Source organism: Mobula hypostoma, chromosome 3 (genome assembly GCF_963921235.1).
Source record: "Mobula hypostoma chromosome 3, sMobHyp1.1, whole genome shotgun sequence".
Classification (NCBI taxonomy): domain Eukaryota; kingdom Metazoa; phylum Chordata; class Chondrichthyes; order Myliobatiformes; family Myliobatidae; genus Mobula; species Mobula hypostoma.
In genome coordinates this window covers 176750015-176763106 of record NC_086099.1, presented here as the reverse complement: position 1 = coordinate 176763106, position 13092 = coordinate 176750015, and the positions used below count along the sequence as shown (strand labels likewise).

At 41.9% G+C, this 13092-nt stretch overlaps 1 protein-coding gene across 1 annotated transcript in view; it reads right to left on the bottom strand.

Annotated features, from left to right (window-relative positions):
- Positions 1 to 6189: 6189 nt before the first annotated feature.
- The window catches only part of fam171a1 (family with sequence similarity 171 member A1), a 169898-nt gene continuing 162995 nt past the window's right edge, over positions 6190 to 13092 (bottom strand). The window contains exons 6-8 of the mRNA XM_063044128.1: positions 10465 to 10581; positions 9947 to 10070; positions 6190 to 9133 (exon numbers count right to left, since the gene is read on the bottom strand). Of these exons, the coding sequence (XP_062900198.1) occupies positions 7564 to 9133; positions 9947 to 10070; positions 10465 to 10581 (1811 nt within the window). The 3' untranslated portion in view covers positions 6190 to 7563. The remainder of the gene's footprint in view (positions 9134 to 9946; positions 10071 to 10464; positions 10582 to 13092) is intronic.

The window sequence follows — 13092 nt, the reverse complement described above, 5'->3', positions numbered from 1 at the left end:
CTGTGGAGAAGGCACTTCAAGACTTAAGTAACCTTGGAGACACAGCTGCTGGTGACAAAATCAATTGAAAGTAAACTTCCAGAAACACTCAAAAAGGAATGGCAGGTCTATGTCACTGCAGGAGAAATGCTGTGGCACCAGATAATCGGCTTGACAGTCTCTTGGAATTTTCAAAGGGCAAGAGAGCATAAATGAGCAGCTCGAGCAACTGAGGGATGAAGAGCCAAGTAGAAGAGAAACCAGGGCTGAGCCAAGACATGCCAGAACCAAGTCTACCAAGTCAGGCGATGACCATGCAGAGTATGTAGTCTGCGGTGATGGAAAGCACAAAAGAAAGCTCTACTTTTGCAAACAGTTTCGAGTGCTAAAGCTACCAGAGAAAAAGGCTGCAGTAAGAAAGTTGGGGGCATGCAAGAGGTGTCTCGAGGTTCATGATGGCAGTTCATACTGCAAACCCGCCTATCTGTGTAAAAACCAAGACTCAAGGATGAGCATACTCCTAAGCATTATTACTATCTGTGCCCCAATGCTGAAATAAAGCAGTGCAGGTCAGAAAAAGAGCAGATTTGATCCAGAGGAAGATAAAGGCAGGAAGAAATGTACAGAGGATCAAGAGGAGTTCTTCAGCAAACTTTCACCAGAATTGGCCAAACAATGTCACGATGTGTTTTCAAACACTGCATCCAGAGCCTTCAGCACTGTGAAAGGTAAACCAGGCCTTCTGGTGGAAAGTGGATTGCAAAAGCTGCCAGTGATTATGATGCTTCTAGAGGTCACAGCTAATGCTGGGCAAAAAATTGGGATGTTAATTGACTTGGCTTCAGACACTAATTATATAACCCACAAGGCTGCAAGCAGACTAAACCTCAGAAGCAAGGAAATCACTCTCGAGTTGGGGGGATGAAGGTTCAGGTGGAGACAAAGCGGTACCTTCTAAAAATCAGAGTAATCACTCCCAAGGGCACTCTCAAATCATACCAATTGGTTTGTTATGGACTAGACAGCATTGCAAATATCCACAAATATGTGACACTAAAGCAACTGCAGGAATTCTTCCCAGACGTACCGCTTGATGAACTTGTGAGACCCAGAGAAATAAATTTACTCATAAACCATAGAGAAGGTCAGCTAGCACCTCAGAGAACCAGAGCTGTTGGAGACCTCGTGCTGTGGGACGGACCACTGGGGAAGACGGTAGGAGGAGCACATCCTGATCTCTTTGAGGAGCTGTCTGTGTTGGCCCACATGTCCAAGACACATTGTGCAAGGTCAATGACAGCGGCTGCTGTAAAGTACGAGCCACTCACCAGCAGAGTCCCAGAGCAACTTCCACCAAACAAACAGGGTGGCATCAAGCTCCAGGTAGTTCAAGCACCAACTGGGACTTCCTAGTGGTGGAATTGGGATAGTACTGGCACAGTATGCGAGCCAAAATGCGGGGGTTGCCACTGCAAAAACTGCCAGCCAGGCGGCAAAGGAATGACTCTTGCTGAGGAGAGGGAACTTGAAGTTGTAAGAAGAGGCCTCACCTATGTCACAGGTGTCTGTCATAGCAAGGAACCACATTGTCACGCCAGATATCCTTGGTTAGAAGATCTAGCTTCCTTGCCAATCAATAACAGTCGAGGCTACATTTTTCAGGACGGAAAAGCAACTAGCCAAAGAACCCAAGTGGAAAGCTGCCTATACTGCTCAAGTGCTTGACATGGTCGATCAAAGGGCTGCAATGAAATTGTCCAAAGACACGGTCATCAACTGGAATGGGCCAATCTGGTACGTGAGTCACCTTATTGCTCCGAACCCACACTCTGTCACGACCCCAGTGAGACTCGTGTGGAACAGCAGTGAAAAGTTCAGAGGCGTGAGCTCGAACAACCTGCTAATGAAATGTCCAGATATCCTCAACCAGATTCGCACTGTCCTACTCAGATTCAGGGTGGAGTATACGCTGCTCTGGGTGACATAAAAAAGATGTACAATTTGGTTTGGTTGGAAGACCGAGAAATGCACCTGCATAGAATCCTCTGGTGAGACTCCGAGGACGAGGAGCTGGGGGAATATGCAATCACAAGAGTGAACATCGGAGATAAACCAGCAGGGTGCATTGCGCAGCTAGCAATGCACGAAACTGCTGACCTCCCTCCTTTCAGCCACCTGAAAGAGGAGCGGCAGGTGCTCCAACACGACAGCTACGTTGATGACGTTCTCACATCCCACAACAACCTTGACCAGCAGAAATCCATCACAGCAAATGTGGAGCAGATCCTGAAGGTTGGAGGTTTCGAGCTCAAGCCTTGGGTCTTTTCTGGGCAAAGTGGGAGGAAAGAGTGCAATAACAAGCTGGAGAAGTCCAAGGCAGAAACCATAGTCTTGCCAAACCAAATGCACGATGATGACAACAAGGCACTTGGCCTGGGCTACACAGTAGAAGAGGACAAGCTCCATGTCATGATTGCAATCAATTTCTCAAAGAGAAAGAAAAAAATGAGCCTTGGCCAAGACCTTCTACAAGAGCAAATCAGAGACCAGACGCCAAACCCCCTGACATGAAGAGAACTGCTCAGCCAAGTATCAGGGCTATATGACCCAGCTGGCCTGGTAATTCCTGCTAAGCAGAAGGGAGCTATACTGGTATGAAGGGCGTTCCAAGAGGCAAAGGGCAAAAGGTGTCCAGTCAAAGACACATGGGACATAGCACTCTCAGATGGCCTCAGGGAGAATGCAATTAAGCTCCTCAAGGAGTACTTTCAGCTTGGCAAGGTAAAGTTCACCAGGGCACTGACTCCCCCATGCTTCACTGAGGAACCCTGGGCAATTGCGTTCTCTGATGGAAGTGAGCATGCCTATGGAGCAGTGATGTATCTAAGGTGGAACTCGGACCAGGGCTCAATCGTCAGGCTGGTGGAATCTAAAGCCAAATTAACTCCCTTGGATCACAAAGGTGATGCTGTCAAAGCAGAGATGTGTGGAGCAGTGTTTGCCTCACGCCTGAGAAAGTACTTTGAGCTGCATGGCCGAATCCAAGTTGGGAGGTGGTACCATTTTGTTGATAGCCAAACAGTCCTAGGTGCAGTACAGCGAGAAAGCTATGGCTGTCAAACATTTTTTGCAAATAGGATCGGAGAGATTCAGAACAGCACGGGGATCCAGGACTGGCGGTGGATTCCTGGTCTGCAAAATATTGCTGATGTAATCACCAGAGAAGCCAGCCCTCAAGACCTGGATGAAGACTCGGAGTGGCAAAATGGGCCAGAGTTTTTCAGTTTGCCAGTGAATGAGTGGCCAATGAAATCAGCCAAAGAACTAGCAGCCACTGCCAGGGAAAGCACCAGCAAGTTGCAAAAGAAGGCATTTGTTGCTGTTTTGACAAGGGCCAAGGCAAAGAAACAAGAACCAGCACAAAAACAGTACCAGGTCAAAACAGAACAATGGAGACCGCCTGCAGCGTCAGCCATCCAAAGCCTTGTGGACATAAAGCGGTTCAGTGTTCTAACTCCACTAGTCAAAACAGTTGCATGGATCTGGAGAGCAGCATAAAAGTTCATTGGACAAAATCAAGCCGTGGACAGTCCAAAGCGGGAGGCAGTTTCTTTGGCAGGAGTCATCTCAGTAAGGGAACGAGAAGATGCTCTAAGAGACATTTTTCTAGCAGCACAAGAGGGCGCAACCTTCCCAAGCACCACTACAGACAAGCTGGTAGTCTACAAAAACCAAGACTCTGGGCTGTTGGTTTGCAGTGGCCGAGTGCAAATCTTCAAAGAAGATCAAGTTGGTATCCCCATCTTGCCCTATGATGCCTGGGTGTTCACACTGTTAACTCAGGAGGCCCACAATGAGAGTCATGACAGAGTGGCTGGAACCTTGCTCAAGATGAGAAAAAAGGCATGGGTCATAAGGGGAAGGAAAATTGCCCAGAAGGTTGTCGATGGCTGCATGCTCTGCAGGAAGGCAAAAGCAAGGAAATGTCAACAAGTAATGGGTGACTTACTTGCCGCCAGAAAGAACTGAACCTGCTGCACCGTTCCAGTTCACAACAGTGGACCTCTTCGGACCCTACCAAGTAAACAATGACGTCAAGAGAAAAGTAACACTTAAAGTCGGGGGAGTGGTCTTTTGCCGCATGGCCAACAGAGCCGCCCACACAGAGTTGGTAAACACCCTATCAACCGAAAGATTCCTGATGGCCTATCAAAGCTTCCCAGCAATCATGGGACATCCAAGAAAGATCTGGTCAGATCCAGGCACCAATTTCATTGGAGCAAAACCAGTCTTGGAGGAGCTGTACAGATTCTTGGATGGCCTGAACAAAGCAGCCCTACAGGAGACCACGGCAAAAAATGGAACGGAGTGGATGTGGAAAATCCATCGGCCTGATTGTCCACACAGGAACAGTGCTGCAGAAGCCGCTGTACGCATTGTAAAGAGAGCACTCCAGAGTCTTGGGAAGGAGTCTGGGCTCAGTTACAGCGAGTTCCAGACAACTCTTCACATAGCAAACAACCTTGCCAATGGGTGCCCAATTGATGCCAGGGTACAGAGCTGGGAAGACTGTATTCAGTATGTCACACCCAACACTCTTTGCGCATCTCAAAGCGGGGATTTCAAAACCTTTGAATTTTCCAGCTACCTCTACAAAAGACTCCAAGCAATGCAGTCGGAGGTGACAAAGTTCTGGAGGTGCTGGAGCCAACTCGCTAGTCCTAATTTGTTTGTCAGGAGCAAGTGGCGTACTGCACAGAAAAACGTCATTGTTGGGGACACCGTCTGGTTAAGTGACCAAAATGCACTGAGAGGACATTTGAAGCTTGGCAGAGTCGTCAATACTAATCCAGACAGCAAAGGCATCATGAGGGACATCAACGTCAGGATCTTCCCAAGCTACAGTGTTCCTGTGACAAAAGCTCTGAAAGTAACAACAAGGCATCCAATCTCTGAAGGGAAAAAAGACAGGATCCAAGCCACCATCCTTCACAGGGATGTCAGGTGGCTGGTTGTCTTACTACTTGCTGAGGATCAGATGGTAAGTCAAGTCAACAATATATCGTAAGAACACCGAACTGGGACCACCAAGTTTGCCTTTGAAGCTGGCGATCTCCCCAGTGTTTCCATGGGAAGATCGAGTGGGAGGTGTCAAGTCAAACTAGAGTTTCTAGAAAGAATTGGGACCTAGAGGCAAAAGAAAATAAAATTTAAAAGGAATAGGAAGAATCCATTGATAGACCAGATGGAACCCACTGCCTGAGTGCTGCTTCTGCCTGGAACATCGGGAGGACCTGGCAGCATCACAGCGGCAGTCCGGGAGCAGTGTTGGAATCTGCGGTAAGATGCTGATCTTTAAATAACTTTAGAGACTGTTTCATGGAAAAGAGCACTGCTGTCACTGCATTTTGGGTTAGCGCTAGCTTCACATCACGGGGATCATCGTACACAGGGCAGGCGCTTCTGGAAAATGGCGCAAGGTTTAAGAAGAGTTCGGGAACCTTTGGGAAGGCACGCCTGGTTTGAAAATATAACGGTCCTATGAGGGAGCGGAGAGGTGCAGGTTGGAATCCGTCTACAAAGTCCGGAGAGGTAGCCAGTTTTTCACCTAATGTATAGTGCCTAATGACTAGTGACTAAAGTCTAATGGCTAATGGCTGATGAAACTATCAAACTGCCTCACTTGCGAAAAATAAAAGGAGGAAAAAGGAAAAGTTGTTTGGTTATTGAGTGGAATCCAGTTAAAAAACCTTCGGGAAGACGCATTCAATCCCTTTCAAGTGGGGAAGCTGAACATGTTCAAAGAACAAAAAGAAATCCAACTTGACAGTGGTGATGGGTGCTAATCATGTGAACTGATTAGCCCAGGTTGGTGTTCAACAAATTCAGGGTTGTTGAAGTGGCACTGAATCAGAAAAGTGGAAAGCATTACATTGTAAGGTGATTGTAGAGACTTTGGAGTGACAGCAGCCAATTATGCAACAGCCATAATTACACCAGTCTCTGTGCAGATTCCAATTCCACAAGAGCTGACAGAGTGTTGTACAAAAGCATTCTCTTGCTTAGATACAGGTGAATACCACATGCCAACTTAAATCAAAGACCTGGTGTTACCTGCACCTCCAATTCCAGCCATTAACATGTAATCCATAATTAACCCACAATACTTTAAACAGCTTCAGTAAAACAACACAGCATCTTCATTCCAGGCGCAGATTTATTATAATCTTTAAAAAAAACACTAGTGGTCATTGAGTAAGCAAATACTTAACACAACTTCATATTTAACCATTTTAATCCAGGACAAAAACAAAACTGAAGGCCAGATAAAAATTGGTTTTCTATTTATATAATTTAAAATAAAGGATTATAAAAAGTGACAAGAAACATTCCAAAATAAAAAAACAAGGAAATATACCTTTTACTCAAGATTTATTTGAGCAATAGCCATGGAGAAACAAGCAAACAATCTAAAAGATTGTACAGCAAAGGAATCCTGGCACTGTAAAGATGTTACAGAGAGATAAAATGTTGCTTATACACACTGATCACTCACTCTTGACCACTCAATAATCTCAATTGGAAATACATTGGAAATGCTAGCAATTAAAACATTCAACTGCAGCCAAACACACAATATTTACAAAACATCCAGTCGTGGTTACTTTCTTCATGTCTCATTATATGTCCTCTAGTCTAGTCTGTAGTTCAACAGCAAACCAGTAATACAATACACATTACTACCTACAGTATACTGTTGTATTTTAAGCATGACAAAAAAGCACAAATGATTGGTAATTGCATGCAAATCATTAAAGAACTGTCAAAAAACTGACAATTATGAAAAGCAGAATTTCAAGAGTCCAGAGATAAGAACTATTGAAATAGAGTTTGCTTACTGGAAACCATGAAGGCACTTGGAGAATACCGGACCAGATTTTTTTTTTGACGAGGACAGTTTGGTTTTATTCAAAGGCTTATGCCATCACTGAGTGTTGTCATTCACAGCATACAAGGAGCTAAATGTTCTATCAATATTAAACATAATTCTAATAGAATATAAGATCTTAAAAGAAAATAGTTTACATCAAATATTAGACAAGTGATTTAAGCAACATAAATTTTAAAAGCAGCAATGCATAGCCTTTTTCTCAAATATTCCATACCTGTGGACACAGCATCTATGTATATCTTTTAATACACTATCACCGTAAAATTCTGACAAATAAGTAGAAATCCTTCAACTGCCATCATTAACAGAGATATTTGAGTAAAATATCTGGGGATGGAATTGAATATTTTGCACAGTAGGCCATTTATGGTAAAAAATAAATCTGAAGACATTTGTCTTGCTATAATCATCTGGCAGTCTTATAGGTCTTCATTCAAGCAACATTTGCTTTGGAAACTCTCTCTCCACACTATCAGAAAGATCAGAACATCATTCACAGTTCTTTTTCAAATATATTCATGTTTAGCTATTTTTAAAGATCTGAAGTTCTCAAAACTGAACAAGCATTTTCATAAAAGAATATTTGGCAACTTTATTTTTTTAAACTCCAGCAAAAGTAAACCCATAAGCTATCATTTCAAATTAAATGCGATTAAAGGTCTTTCCTCTCGTTTCTGCCAAGGGCTCTTTTTATCCTCATCTTGGTCTGTGCTGTCATTATCGTCATTCTCATTGATTTGATCATTGTCATTAATACGATCATTTTCAATATTTATCATCTGATCATCAGTATGTTTTGGAGTAGATGGAAGACATGCTTCAATTTCTTCAATTCTCTGGATGTTTTCATTCTGTAGACATTTTGTTGTGCTGCTCTGTCCTTCTTCAGCAGACCCTTCCAATGGCTTCATTGAAGCATCCTCTGGACTGCAAACTGCAGTACCACTTTCACTGCCACTCTGCTCCATGTCATCCACGTACACCAGTCTTGTGTATGTCACGCTGCCAGAAAGATTCCGTTCCCGTGCCTCTTTCCCCTTTCGAATGGGCTTTGATTCATTCATATCCACACCGGAATCCAAGCTGGCATCGTTGCTCCCATTCTTCCCAGCTTTCTGCAAGTCAATATATGAATGTCTAACCTGGGCATTGGCACGGCCATCCAGGGACACAAACCAAGCTCTGGGGTGAGGGAGAGGCTTTCCTCCGGCAAGTTCCAACAGTGCTTTTTCAGTAAAGAGTTGCACTTCACCATTCATTTGAGCCATTGCAGCTTCAGTGAGCGTCGCTGGGATAGATACAGATTCGGACATGGCACTGGACTGTGGACTCCAGTCTTCCCCTTCTGCTTCCTGAAGCTGCTGCTGTGTTAGAGCTTGTGGTGCCACTTGCTGTTGCTGCTGAGAATGTGGATGTAACTGTTGGTGAGAAAGTGAAAGATCTGCCTGAAGCCTCTCCAACTCTACCTGTTGTTCTGTTGGGGCAGCCATGGGCTGGCCTGTGGATGCATATTCCATAGGCAATTTCATATAATGGGCAGGTATGACTAATGTAGGGAGCACTTTTCTGTAAACATTGTCATTCACCTCATCTGCTGAACTGCAACAAAGCAATTGACCTGGCTGGGGGAAAGCAGTTGGTCTTTCAAGGTGGTCAACGGACCGAGACATCATGTAATCAGTTGCTTTTCTGTCAGTGTTTTGTGCTTTGTCAGGAACATATGATAGTTGATAATCTGGGGCTCGGATGCTACTTTTACTGTCAGTGGTAAACAGGCTCATTGAAGCTTGAACTTCTTTATCCCTTTTATCCAACAGTGGCTGGGAAGCGACAGAGTTGTAGCTCTTCCGATATTCTTCTCTCACAGGAGATTCAAGATCTTCAGAAATATCAATTGATCTAGCCATTTTGAGGCGATAACTTCTAGGAGATCTACAATAGTTGTCCTTTAATGCGTCTCTCAAAGTTGGATCTCGATGTGAAATTAATTCTTCTCTTGAACTGAATTCTCGTGAAGTACTATACAAGGGCTTAAGCATTGGTGTATGAACATCAGCCTCTCCGTTGGATACAAGTTCCATGTGAACAGCACTAATTAAATTGAGGGGAGACATAGAAGTTGCCTGGTCCTTCTTTGAACTGTCCAGTGCAGAGGACAGCTGAATTTTTCTGTGGTGTAGACGAGGCTTTAGGCATTTTCTCCTGCAAGATAAATGGGTAGGATGAGAAGAGGAGAAAAAATATTTCAGTGTGTTTTGGAAAGGTCTTCACATAATTAAAAAGATCAAATGGACACACAAAAAAAAAAGCAAGTCAAGCATTTACAAGAAAAAGTTACATGACAATTTAAAAATCCATTGACTTGTGTACAGAAAAATATAAGCTTAAGATATACCTTGCAAGCACAAATCTAATAGCAGGGAAGAGGAAGATTGGAATTATCTATTGACCAAATTTATCGCAAAAATCAATTGTTGGAACAGGTATTGTATAAAAATTCTATAAATTTGGAAAGAATTTTCTAAAGGAAAATCTCCAAGACTGTTAAGTGTTCCCAACAGCTTCTTATTAAATTGTTCACATCAATTTTTGTTTACCACAATGAATAAACACGTACTTTTTAAATATACAAAATGGTATATTACCCTTTTTTCTTCGCACTGTATTTTAATCTCCCAATCCAAACAATTTCGCAGCTAACAGATGTTTCCCTGAGAGCATGGCTGAAATTGGGCATTCATTGAATGAAGAATCACAGTATGGAGCAATTTCCTACCACACTGTGGTACAACATATTGAACAAAATGCATTAATATAATTGAAAATTACTGCAGTGGAACAAATAGCCTTTCAAGCACCTTATGGTTTTAATAAATATTTTAAGGATTGCACAAGAAATAGCACATCTCAAATTATGATTAAAATATTTTAAAAAATCAGTTTCATACTTTGGAAGTGGACTATGCTGTATTTTAAAGTGCTCAGCTTCACTTTGTTTTCCCTTTTTGGATTTACCTGCAATAATAGATGAGTAAGCAAAGCAAAACAAGCAAAATGATGGTCATCCCTCCGAGAATGGCCAACAGGAAGACAGTATGGTAGACAGTGATGTCGCGGGCTCCAAAACCACCCAGATTACCTAAAACAAATACATTGTATTATATAAAAATAGTTTCTTCTTTCTGGTAGAGGGCCAATGTATAGAATTTTATTAAAATCAAAATAATTAAGAGTTAGTTGCAATGCATTTGTGCTTGGAAATTGGGCCCATTGCACTTTGATTTTACACTTAAGTTGTGCAAAATTATGTGTTTTGTGCTAAGTGCCCACTGTTTTTCAATGTTAGGACATACATAGCAGGCACTTAGCACACCAAAAAGGGTGAAATCCTGATTCTGGGTATACTTGTCCTAAGACTGAACGGTAATGCATAAATTTATTATCCATGTCACTGTTTTAGTATACCACTTTCAACTCCCAAACACCTGTAGCAATCCTCAAATGTGATCATAATCATAATAATATTTATTTACCAGGGCTTTGAGGAGACATGGCTGCAATCCAGTAACCCAACTGTGGAGCGAAATACGTCCAAGTGAAATAATCCCCTTCCTTTTGTACAATGCCCAATCCACTATGCAGCCAAGCACCTGAAAAAGACATGAAATAAATTTTGACTCAAATCATTATTGGATATTTGAAGTGGTTTTACCTCAAAGTCAGCTGAAAAATGGATATTTTTGTGCAGAAAAACACCCAATTTTCTTCATTAATTTAGATCAAAAAATGTAATAAAAATCGATATTAGTTTACAATAATCTGTCTTGGCATATTTCTTCTGATCTACTATGTGTATTGATTAATCATGTATATCATTGTATATTCCTGTATTCACCTGATTTAAAGGCAGTGGGAAAGCATCCCATTCTCCACTGATATGCTTGAATGGTGACTCACTGAGGAGGCCACACCTATTGAACCTAATTGATCACTTTGACATTTGGTAAAGCTACACCCTGGCTTTGGCAACCAAGCTCCTGGGTTATTTAGTAGTACTTACAGTTCCTTGAAAAAGCATTCATCCCCCATTACTATTTTCACATTTTACTGTCTCATTTTTAAAATTTAAAATACATTGAGCTAATCTACAAAAGATTGGACATGATGTCAAATCAAAAAAAAATTCAAAACCTGTCAGCAACTTACTAAAAATTAACAACCAAAACCGTGAAGCTGAAAAAGTATTCATCCCCTTTGTAATTACTACGCTAACTTTCCTCAGGTGCAATACTGGGTGTTAGCTTACCAACTCACCTAATTTGCAGATGGACAATATTGGAGGATCACCTGAATAAATACGCCCTCTCTCAATAAGGTCCAACAGTATGGTAGATTTTCAACAGGCCACACCAAAATGAAGACAAAAGAACATTGAAGGCAAGTCAAGGAAATGATAATGGAGAATTACAAATCTGGGGAAGGGTACAAGACCATTTCAAAGGCACTGAACATACCTCGGAGCTCGGTGTAATCCATTGTGAAAAAGTGGAATAAAAAATGAAACCACGGCCACACTGCCTAGGTCAGGATAGCTCTCCAAACTTGGTCACTAAAGAAGAATGGCGTTTGTAAGAGAGGCTACTGTAATGCCAACAATCACTCCAAGTGAGCTGTAGAAGTCAGTAGCTATAACTGGAGATAAAGTTCATGGCTCCACAATCTCTAAAGCCTTGCACAAAAGGGGAAGAGTGGCAAGGAAGAAGCCCCGGCTAAAAAAAAAGCATATCCTTGCTGTAAACACTTTGCAAAGTGACACTTAGAAGATACTGTAAAGATGTGAAACAAGATCTAGTGATTGGATGAGACTAAAGTGGAGCTCTTAGCCTCAACGCTAAGCATAAATCTTATACTGCTCATCAGCCAGGTAATATCATCCCTATTGTAAAGTATGGTGGAGGTAGCATCATACTATGGGGATGCTTTGCTGCAGCAGGGATTGGAAATCTGGTCAGGATTGATGGGAAGATGAAGGCTGCTAAATATAGAGCGATCCTGGATATAGAGCAAACCTGCCTCTGTCCGAAAGCTTGAACTGAGGAGGAATTTCATCTTTCAGCAGGACAATGACACAAAGCACACTGCCAGAGCAACCATGGAGTGGCTTCGAATGAAGAACACTGATGTCGTCCTTGAGTAGCCCATTTAGAGTCCTAAGCTTAATCCGACTGAACACCCCTGGCAAGGCTGCTGTTCACCACCGCTCCCCAACTAACCTGGCACAGCTTCAGCAATTTTGCAGGAGGAAATGGGTAAAGTTTGCTCCATGACATTGTGCAAAACTAATAGAGACTTGTCCAAAAAGACTACTGACTGTAATAGCTACGAGAGGAGGCTCAACGGATGAATACTTTTCCGTTTTTGAATTTTTAGTTTTTCATGCTTTACAGTTTTCTGTATTTTTTGGGCTCTACTGTGGAAAAAAAAAGGACATTGAGATTCACAAATAAAAATTCTCAGTTAAATTGACCAAAACCCCTGGTTGTAATACTCATTTATGTGAACAAAGGGTTGGGAGCTGAATACCATTACAAGGCAACGTCTATTATTCATTGAAGCAAATAATTAAAACAGAAGTATTAAAAAATGAAAATTATGTTTAGTCATCTAAAAATAATTCAACCGTAATTAAAAACATTAACTAAATCAAAATCATTAAAACTTTTCATTCACTTGCACGATGACCCACAGTTCTGCAATCAACGTTGAAATAGGATTGAAGAGTGGCTTCATCAGTAGAATTCCAGGAATCCCAGCCAAACTGGATTCTGTTGCTAGACTCGTCAAATGTCCTATATCCATCAGAAAGGCTGGGATAATGTCTGCTGATGCATGCACAAAAGTCCCACAGCTGAAATAGCTGAACAGTGGCACTTTTGTTTGGAACTGCCAGCACTAACTTGAGAAACCCAGCCCATTAAGTGATGAATAAAAAAAAGGACAAATCATCATTTTTTTTTAAAAAGGTGAAGTGAATTTAAATTGCTTTGTGTTGACAACCAATTATGTGCATCTATTATTCATGTATAATTCACTGAAACATCTATACAGAGCATAAATATGCAGGGTAAAATATGCATGGTATAAGGCATTAGATCAGAAAA